Source organism: Cariama cristata, unplaced genomic scaffold (genome assembly GCF_000690535.1).
Source record: "Cariama cristata isolate BGI_N322 unplaced genomic scaffold, ASM69053v1 scaffold25623, whole genome shotgun sequence".
Lineage (NCBI taxonomy): Eukaryota > Metazoa > Chordata > Aves > Cariamiformes > Cariamidae > Cariama > Cariama cristata.
In genome coordinates, this window is record NW_009608332.1 from 75,943 (window position 1) to 87,191 (window position 11,249).

General features: G+C 38.1%; 1 protein-coding gene across 1 annotated transcript in view; it reads right to left on the reverse strand.

Moving 5' to 3' along the window:
- Positions 1 to 4,942: 4,942 nt before the first annotated feature.
- Positions 4,943 to 11,249, reverse strand: part of SNX7 (sorting nexin 7) — a 24,311-nt gene continuing 18,004 nt past the window's right edge. Inside the window, exon 8 of the mRNA XM_009697089.1 lies at positions 4,943 to 5,346. Coding sequence (XP_009695391.1) covers positions 5,266 to 5,346 — 81 coding nt within the window. The 3' untranslated portion in view covers positions 4,943 to 5,265. The remainder of the gene's footprint in view (positions 5,347 to 11,249) is intronic.

Below are 11,249 nucleotides of genomic sequence, written 5' to 3' on the forward strand. Positions count from 1 at the left end.
TACACCACGTAATCAACATTGCCTTGATTCCAAGGAAATTTCTTAGTTTGGCTTTGACAGTTAACGGCTTAGTGGTAACTCTTGGTTAATAATTAATGCAGACATAATAATGCTTATTCCTTAACTAACCTTCTAAGCAATACAATTATCAAAGGAATTATTCCTAAAACTCAGTGTCATGTCACAGTCTAGATCAAAAAATTTAAACCTCAAAGTATGGCTTTTTGCCTGTAGGAAAACGAATACAATGGATTTTGATAATTTTTCCTATTCTGTTTTAAACAAGGACATCCTTTTACAGTTCTGCATTTCTTTAATTGTATAACTTACCTAAAACAGGATGTACCTTCACTTTTCAGGTCCCTGAAACCTCTCAGATCCACTGAAAGTTTGCGGCTGTCCCTTTCAGGTTCAGATGAGCTGTCGCCTCTCTGTTTCTCCCAGCGAGGCAGAGCCACTGCCAGCAATGGGGCTGCACCCAACCATTGGTGCAGCTTGGAAAAGCAACACAGTAGGTTTCTTGAAGGAGTTTATGGTTCAGTTTGTTGGCCAACATTTCTTTTAATCACTCTGTATTCAATAAGCTGCCACTGTGGGATTGTATAGGTAAGGCTTTTCTCTCTCCATGATGATGGCAGAGCTAGAGCCACGGTAATAGAAAGCCAATCAACAGTTCATAACTGGTTCACACAGTAACAGCTTCAAAGCTGTGCAGTGTTCTATGAACGTTTTGCTGTCCGGGTGCTTTCTGCTAAGGCTGTACAATTTCATCCTTTAGTCACTCAAGTCAGCCCCACCAGCTAGCAGGGAGGAGCTCCTCCATTTGTCAGAAAAGGTTTATTTAGCCATTTCCTTTGTGTAAACTTAAAATATATCAGAGGAGCCTATTACATATACCTCTGTCCTCATCCGTTCTTCACAAAACTGCAAGGGACTGTTTGTGCAATATAGTGGGCAGTGTTGATACGTAATATTAAAGTGTGATTCGGGCATATGAAAGAAAACCCCTTGATATTCCTCCTGGCCTGCAAAGCTCCTGTTGGAAGGTTGGTTTCATGATTAAATTATGCCAGCATTATCCTTATTTTAGTGATGCTATCAATGAAATCCTGCCCATAGCTATCAGGCAAATGAAAGAATTTCAATATATAAAGCCCAAATCTTTTTTAAAAGTTTTTGGGTGCAGGCTGACAGCAGCAGGGGCCAACAGCTCTTTTTTTTTATGCCCACATTTAGTTCCTTTTTCTCTGGACATGCATCTTGCCACAGATCACTTCTCAAGCAACTGAGTCTTCACCAGGCAACTATCTAAAATCATTCAGTGCTTAGAGCCACCGATGTCTTACCCATACAAGCCATCTCTGTTTTATGTTTATTACTGGCAATTTGCACTGGTGACAGCTCCCCTGTTACGTAGCTGAGAAGCTTTTTGTTCTTGTCTTTGTATGTGTTTTCAGTCTAACAAGAGAGAGAAATGCAGGGTTTACAGGCCCTAGGTATGAACCACTAAGATATACAGAGGCAGCATGTTCTCAACAACTGACCTTTTCTTCTATCTTGGAATTGTTACGCCTTTATGTTCAAGACACAGACCACGATGACTAAACCTTGCGGCCGTACAAACTGTGCAATCACAGTCTCTCTGAGCAAGCTGGTTGTGGTTAGCCAGGAGCTGGGGTTTGCACACCGAAATCTGAGCAAAAGGAGGCCTCTTTTCTTTTAAATATTTATTTGACAAGTACCTGTACATGAATTCAGAATGCTGTAATGGGCACTGCGAAAGTATTTGACCAGTAATGCATGACTACCTGCCAATGGTCCTGTCTCTGACGATGGGCAGAAAGGGCGTCACGGCAAAAAATGGAGTTGTTGGGCCAAGAAAACACAGTCACATTTTCTCTGGCTGCCTGAGGAAGCTGATAAGCTGTGCCAGTTCTGTATTCTGCTGGTGGTGATTATCTAGCTAGGAAACTGCAGGTGCAGTTTGAATTTTCTATTTTACAATGAAACACTAATGTTTTTAAAGTGATCTCACATCAATTTGAGAACAAAACCCACACGGATCTGGATGGGAAGCTTTTTGCCACTCAGAACTCGTTTCATGCTCTCTGCAGACACACTAAAACTTTGCATCATTTCTACGCTGGTTTCTTTTCTTGAAGATCAGATTTGCCTTTTAAGTGTTTAATTGATTTCATTCTGCAAATCAGCAGAAGGAAGTTGAGGCCTCCAGACAGAAGCTCTGAGTTGTAAGCAGCTGAAAGCTGAATTCCTAGTCAGACTTCCAGCACTTCAGAAATTATTTAAAGTGGTTGGGCTCTAAAAAGCTCTACAAAGCTATCTGAAAACAGCTGAAAGAAAATTCAGTAAGAATAGGCAGATTGATTTTGAGTAATTGAATAGTTTAAGCACTTTCTAAGCATTAGTCTAAGAAAGGTAAGACTCCATAACAGAAAAATCTTTGGAAATAGGTCTAAATACACAATAGACTTTCTAAAACTGTAAGTTTCAGAAGTATTTGCACAACACAAAAAGGACAATGTTTGATTGCACGTAACAATAGACCTTGGTTTTGCATGATGATAGTGCTACTAGAAAATCAGAAAAATAACATCATGGTCACAAGAAAGCCTCTACATCACTGATTACTAGAGTCTTTCCCCCCACAAGTTATGGTCTAGCTAAAGAGGAAAATAAATTAAAAATAAATCATGAACATAATGAACCACAGCCCACATTTTTACCAAGGATGCAAAATCTCCGATGGTGCTTCTGATTTCCAAATGTCTCAGAGAGCAGCTTTCTGCTCCAGCAGAACATACAGGTAAAATCAATGCAATGCACATTGGCATTCCCCATCTCAGATAACCAGACATTACATTTTCTTAGAGGAGCCTAAATTAGAGGCGCGGTATTTAATTGTTAGTTATGCTTAAATGTTCATATCCTTCCAGGCAAGCCTATTCAAGCTCAATTTCTTGAACTTTCGCTTATCTGGTATTCAGTGTTACTGCTGTCTATTTTGTTGGAATCCCATTTATAGGACCATAGACTACTGAGAGATTAGGAGCTGAAAACAGCAGGCAAAATTGAGTATTAATAAATGCAAATTAATGCTCACTGGGGAAAAGCCAATTCTCCTATATATACACACTGATGGAAATTAAATTATTTAGTAACCTTCAGAATAGCTCTTAATGTTAGTGGACAGTTCTGTGGAATGGCAGCTCCGCATTCAGTAGTACTTTAAAAAAGAAATTAGGAATTAGCAGGAAAAGAACACGTACATTTCTGGTGTGCCTGCATTTTGAACACAGGTTGCAGCCAAACTAGAAAATATAGAGAAAAGCAATAACAATGAGCACGGATGTGAAATGCCTTTTGTACAAGATGGTATTAAGCTATGGCTTTTCCTCTGGGAAAAGAGGCAGTGCTTGGAAGACCCACTAGAAGTTTGTAAATTCTTCAGTGGCACAGGGAAGACAAATAGGAAATAATTGTTCGTCTCCTCTCATAATTTAAGAAGCAGAGGGCATTACTTTAAATTATTGGGTAGCTAGTTTAGGAAATTAGGATTTTTCCTGCAAATTAAATTGTGGAATCCATTGATATTCAGCATGGTAAATACTGAAAGTTTAGGTGGAAAAAAAGAAAATAAAGCACAGGGAAAGGCATTAAAGTCTATTAAGCACATTGACAGAAACTCTGATGTTAAAAAACCCCAAATCAGCGGGAAGGATACAATGAGAAAAGAGCATAGTCCGGCCACGTTTTTCTTCCATGCCTCCTGCGAGTATCCGCTGCCAGCACTGCTGGACAAGACACTGCACGGCACAGCCCCGCAGCACCGCACCGCCCTCCTCCTAGCACGGAGTCCCCTCTTGTCTGTACGTGGTACTGGGAGAGATGCATGCTTCAGAAGCATCTTAACTGCTATTTTATAGCACACAGAAATAAAAGACCTGAGCTTTCATCAATACTTCATGGGGGCAGCATGAGAGCAGCAGAAACGGCCATGCTGGTATTCCAGGTCTTACTTGCAATCTAAATTTCTTAAGATCAAAGCCACAAAATGACTTGTCCAGCTTGGACAAGTCCACAGCCACCCAAGTGCAGCCGTGTGCTCAGGAACTGATCCTCCGCGGCAATTAGGTGACTGACAAGAGCAAGCTCCCAAAATACCAGCACAAAAGTTGAAGGTGACGGCTGAAGCCCTGCTGTTCTGCAAGGCCAGAGCAGCAGTTAGGCTGTCTCCGATTCCTGCACCTCATTCTTGCCATATTCAGACTTACGCTTGCTCAGACCTTGACTTCCAGGGAGAACAACTGCAGGAATTATAAGTGCAGACCGACAGACCTTTTGGGTGGAATAATTCAACGGCTAGAACACTTTAATCTATATTGCATGAGTGAATCAGCTAATCGTTTTAATGCAAAACTCTCTTTTCCTTGCTTATCCCTTTCTCTTCGACACTGGCTACAGAAAGAGGGAGGAAGTCAGGGATTACAAGGAGGGTCAGCCATGGGAGTAAAAGGTTTGATCCTTCGAACCCCAAATGGAAGCTCTTGTGTTGGCAGGATCAGTGCTGCGGCTAACATTGTATCATTGTACAAACAGTCTGTTTCATGAACTGTGAGATTTTACTTTATCCTTCAAAAAATGTCAAATTGAGGATGTTTAATAGACATGCAAATACTGCAAACTGAAAACTGAACTAACAGTACTTTAAAGTAGCATTAATCTCACAGCACATATTCAGCATCTTTCCATACCATGTTGCCATTGGGTGACTAGCACAATCTATTAAAGTAATCCTGAACAGCTCCTTGAAGACTACACTAGGTAATTTTACAAGTGCAGGAAATGACTCAACAAAGAAAATATAACAAGCACACTAAAATACTTCTTAAAGATTAGGATACAGACTGAAGACAAGCTTTCCTTATTAAACTTTTTTATTAAAATGGAGCTATTTTTACATATTTAAAATATTTTATATCCAAATTATGCAATTTTTATGAAAACAATTGTATGCAAACACTTGCATAAAAATATGTAAAATCACAGCTAAGCAATATAAAGCAATATATAGCGTGTTCCAAAATGTATTTCAGGACTAGAATACCTGAGTTTTCAATAAGCTGGTTTCTTGCATTTCACTGATTTTTAAGAGTTAAATTTAATAATGTATCTGATCTTGTATAAAGCACTTCTTTGGTTGGGAGAAACTGCATGGAAAAGGCAGAGATCAAGCAGCGACATTACTCAAGGCCTATCTTCAGAATCTTCTTCCACATGAAGATCCACTGTTTGAGATGCTAGGAAGGACTCCCATGTAGCAAGGCACTTAAAAAAAACCCACAGATACATATAAATATAGCAGATACATTTCTGTAAAACTGGTAGCCAAGGAGAAAAAGAAGAAAAAAAAAAAAGCAGAATACATACGCATTGTCACAAGCTGCTTTTGTGGGACTATGGTAAGAGCAAAATATGGTTTCCTAGCAGCTCAGTGATATGCACAATGTTAGCCAACATGCTGAGTGAGCTGTAAAGGTCACTTTTACATAATGACAAGTGCACAGTGTGAGCATCATAATTATATGTGTTAGCATGGAAGATGCTAACATTAATTATGCTCTTCTTTAATCTCTCTCTTTAGTTACAGGCAAAGATGTCTTCCAAATAGAAAGCAGACTGTCAGGCACAGTTCCCTTGTAATCTCTGTGGATTCCTATTGTAGACCCAATTTTCTTCTGAAGTTAAATTAAAACAGTTTTTTTCTAAACACACAGAGAATTCATTTTTCCCCTGAGTAATGGGAAAGAAATGGGACCAGAAAGGCAGGGGGTTGGGGAGGGCAGGGAAATTGTCATCCTTACAACAAGTGGCATTTCTCTCATAGAAAAATGTCTTTATAATTGTACAAACTATTTTTTTTATTTGAAGCACCAAGTTACTGTAAGCAGTAAAATGGAAAAAAAAAAAAAAATCCCCAAATGACACTGGCTTAAATGAGTGTTGGCAGCTTGGCAAACCATTATAAATCATAGATTAATGTTGAGAGTCATGGCAAGGCTATCACTAGGTAATCTGTGGTGTGTTGATGCTTGTTACCCAAAGTACCAGTTTTCTACTATTTCAAATCTGTCATTAGAACAGGGCAGGCAAATTCATGCAATAATTTTACCGTTTTGATGCTATTGAAAAAAAAAACAAACACCTTGAAATGGAAATGTTCTAATAAGATTTTGAATGCAGCTTATTTACTACTTATTGTACACAATTTTTTTCATGAAGAATCTGAAATATTCACAATAAATAAGTCTTCTGAAATTTCTCAGGAAATATCTTCTTTTATATTAAAACCTGGACAGGATACTCCATTTATCTGATCTTTGAATTAAATCAGTACCCTGAAAACAGCATCATTTCCTAAGTGAGAACTTTTGCCATAAGCTATTCAAGCCACAGTAATTTGCTATGCCCAGCTACATTGAAATATCTAGCATCCATCTGTCGTTACTTAGGAGAAGTGGAGAATATGCTAGATCCTGCTTCTTGAAATTACAGCCACCTAACTGTCTTACTAGACATTTCTAGACAATGACTTCAAAACCCTGCCATTAAATATGTAGATTTAATTGTATTACATTAAAGAGCCTAGGTCCTGGTATTATTGCATATGTATGTGCAAGCAGACGAGTGGGAGGATCTGATAGTCACAAATAATGTTAAAGTATAAGCTCAAAGAGGAAAATGAAGAAGACACACGGGATGACTGGAGTTGGGGGAATCCGTGATGACACAAGGACGCAGAACCAGGGATACCCATAACAAAAGTAACAAGAAAAAGCAAACAAAAGTCAGCAGCGATTAGGTCTCTGAAGACAAAAAAGTAGAAGACGTGGGTCTGCAAGATAATGAGAGAGGTTAAAACAGCCGACTGAGATAAGAGATCACAAAGAAAAAAGTATGTGGGAGCTTATTTCTGCATAGGTTTTGGTTTTTATCAGGCATGTTAGAGCCTCTTTCTGTTATTCACATATTGTCCCCCTAGACTATAGAAACCATGAATCTACTCCCCCAAACTTTCTTTTCTGATCTTGCTGACAAAATCCCCAACTAACTTCGGATGCTTTTGCACACAACATTATGCTGCTGTTCAGAGCACATCTAAGGTTTGAATTACTGTGAAAAGTGAGGAATAATGGGATAAAATTCATGTGGAAATCTGCTTTCTTCATTGACTTTTTGGAGAAATGTTATTTTGAAATGGTAAATATAAAATCAGAGAGAAATGGTGAAAATAGTGCTAGCATGAACAGTGATCTGCAAGTGTTGCAACCTGATTTCTGACTTAAAAGGTCTTTTTGACTTTTCATATAAAGCCTCTAAGTTTTGATCATTAGATTCCCCTCTACTTCATGTGACACTGTGGCAGCTGAGTCTAAGATGCTTGAGCTGGAAGGTGGCATCTTGGGTTTAAAATGTCAATGAGGCAGCTGCTAGCAATGTGTCTTCACTGTGGTGCTTGAACTCAGATTTCTGTTTGCTAGAGCCCAGCCTGGATTACCATCCTAGGTTTTTTTCTAGGTGAGGGACAAGAAATGATCAGTGTTCCCTGAAGAGTCTTTTGTTGGCAACGACTGATGGGTTTTTTTCTGAACCACAGTTTAATTTATACCATGTAACTCCATGTTTTGTCATTCTGTAATTTCAGTAACGTGAATTAAAATACATATATCAGCACTGGCTAGAATGTAAAAATGATTTTATGTTATCTTTGCAACACTAAGCCAAACTGCATGTGTTAAAATGCAGTCACAATATGTTGCGTAACTAGATAGATACAATCTACTGCAGTCTTTCCAGACAAAGATGCAAAGCATTTTTTTTCAGTGACACAAGTTATTCAGTTTTTAAATCCTCATTTATATAACCAAAACACTCTTTAAAAAAAAACGTAAGAGCAATGGTGGCTCATTTCACTGTCAGACATCACAGTGCTGCTACAGCTGACAAGTTTTGTAATTAACCATACCAAAACAAAACTAGGTCTTTGTGCCTTAGGCTCAAGCTTTTTGTATTGTGAAGCATGAACTGCATAAACGACATTTTGTTAGTGATGTGTACTTCAACATTGTTACAGAATGATTTTACTTCATTCTCCCAGGAGGCTGAAAATGGAGACCTAAATAGAGGATCAGCCAGCTTTCATAAAGGAGACAGAAAGGAAAAAAAAAAAAAAAGAAAAACCAAACACAGGGAATTAAATGTGCATGCATAGGATTGAAATTCATAATCCAATTACTTGTAAGCCCAGTAGAAGACATAAAAAAGCCTAAATACACCAAATGAAATAGCAAGAGCTTAAATAAGGCTACTTTACCTAAAATAGTCTGGTTACTACTGCAGGTCACACATCTATTCTTCAACATCATTTTTAGAAAAAACAGCAAAAAGGTTTTCATATAGCACAATTGCATATTTAACTAAAAAAAGGAAATATAAAAATAGAACGTGTAGTAAGGATGATAACAGAAGCAGTGTGTTACATGACATGTGCGTTTCTGTTCCAGTTCCCTGTTTTCCATGGTTGATACCTTAAAAATATCATTTATGATGGCATTTTGTGGAGTAAAATCTGAAAATGATGTCGTGTGTGTGTCTGAGAGAGATTAAAAACACTCTCATAGTTTCTAGGTGCAGGAAACAAAAACTTGAGTGCATAGAAAGAGTTATTCCCAATATAAAAATGTCTTCCTAAAAGTATTTAAAAGAAATTTTTATGGTTGAAGTGAATGAGGGTTCAGAGATGGATCCTGGCTTTGAAGCGACATTCATGGAGACAAACTGGCTCAGCCATTTGGGAGTGAAAATCACATGAAGTTTGTTAGCTAAATTCCCAGGCATTGCTAAGGTAGGATGTGATCAACATGCATGAGCAGCTAACTTGTTGCTACACAACCAAATAACTAGTTAAATGCATCGCTACAGAGGCCTCTAGGGCAAACAACAAATCTCATCTATTTTTCTACAGCTTTTACTAGATAGAGAGGTACTTAAGGGCTTTGGATTTAGAGGGAAGTTGCTGTAATGGGGAAGGAGTATTGGTTTGCCCTGATGACTCTTTTGGATCAATTTATGCCTGTACACAATGTAGGTCACAGAAATAAACTAAATTATGCTTGAAGTAGTTAAGAAAATCAGGAAATTGTTTATATTTTTGGAAAAGAGTAAGCTGTGTCAATACGAACAAGAATCTTACTATATGAAAGATAACTTCAGCTTTTTATCAGATTAAGCTGCAAAGGTTTAACAGGATTAGCTTGACATGAGAAAAATAAAACTAGAGGCTACGCTTTAAAACAAAGGCTCCTCCATGCACAAGAAAGAACATGTTCTTTTAAAGCCAAAACTAATTAAATATCATCCTACATTATGAAAAAACCCCAATCTTCCTGCATTTACTAGAGTACCTCATAAGCAGTGGAAAACCAAACTCTGGTATATTTGCTGGATTTATAATGTCTAACTAGTCTTTGGATTGAACTGCAAAATCTAGCCACTTATTCTGGTCTTTTTTTCTGAACAGAATAGATTAACAAAGTTCTTTGCTGAGAAAAATTAATTTCATTTTCTTTGATGCTGTAAATATCCTAGAGACTATAGTAAACACATGAGAAAAACAAAAGGAAAAATTTAGTAAATGTTTGATTGCTATTGCTCTTTGAAGCCAGAGTTCAACATTGTCTGGTTTGGTTTTGCTAATTTGTACCAGGAACACTTCAGACATGCTAGCTAAATAATAATATCACCACCAGTAACTGTGTGTCTTGTTTTGGTTTTAGTAATGCTGCATCTTTAGGGCTCTGCGGCGTATCTATACCTAACTTAAGGAGAATACTCCTGGCAACATTCAGCTTTCTCAGCTGCAAGCTCCACCCTGTGGACAGTTGTGATTTCAGCTGTTTGGCAGATGCCTCTTCTGGACTAAGGGGTGGTGTTTCAGACAATAGCGTCACACCTAAGGCATGTGGAAAAGGAATAAAATAAATGGTATGGTGTCAACGCATGCTTTGTTCAAGAACTTTTCTCTGCACGGCAAACAAATCGATGCTATTTACTTCAGAAAGAGGAGTAAAGTTCTGAGTTTTTAAAACTTAAAACCTTGTCATATTGTTTCAGAAAATCCTCCTTATTTTAGCAATGCACTGATAGTCATTATTAATACAGTATGTATGTTATTTGCTTTAAGCCTTTGTGGAAGACAGAGAGTCTTAAGCATGTATTCAACTCTTTTCCAGAAGCAAAGAAAAGGAAGTAGAGAACTCGATGAACTCTTGAGTCCAGCTACAGGAATACCAAATGATTGGTCAGTCATGGTAATTCTTGGCTACTAAATGACATTATATTTAAATGTTTTCTGACATAGCTTGTATGCTATCACAGGAAAGCCTTCATTCTTATAGGCCTGCATAAGAGCACCCTGTAAATTTCCAACACTGGGCTTTAATTAGTGTCCTTGTTACCACAGCACTGAGAAACACAAAGAGATTGGTGATTCCACAGCTGCAGAAAAAAAGGAACACTTCTCATTCAAGTATATTAAATGTAGATAGCCAATAAACTGGAAGGCTACAGAAATACCTCTGTTTGTTTTGAATCAGTAAATCCAGAGAAATACAATTACAGGTAACACTTTAAAGTAGCACTTTAAGTAACATCAACAACACTTCAGCTTAAGGGAGACATACTGTTTTTATGCTAGCCAAGTGATGCTTGACAAGTTGACAGCAGAATCCTTAAGCAACTACAATTAAGGAAAAATCCAAATAAATGTAAGGTCATACTCTTTGCCCATATTGTGACAAAGAGGAAATAACATTTTAGAAATTCTAGTGTACTTTGACACACTGCTATGTTGTACTTGATCACACTGGCTTTAGTTTTATACAGTCTTGAAGGACTGGATTCTCTACTGCAAAAGCCACCAGAAAACATGAGATGTCTGTCTCTCGTTTTTCAGTAGTTTTCAGAAATCAAGGGGATGCAGAGAATGGCCACTAACAGGAATGACTCCTGGTTAGGTTGTGCGCCAGGGAAATGAAGTCAGCAAGACTGGGGAATAATGAGTAGCACAGTGAAATGATGCCGTAGAGAAGGGAATGGGACAGTCCTCGTGGAGAGGCAAGAACAGGAGTTTAACGGGGGGGGGGGGGGGGGGGGGAGGAGGGGAGAGAAGG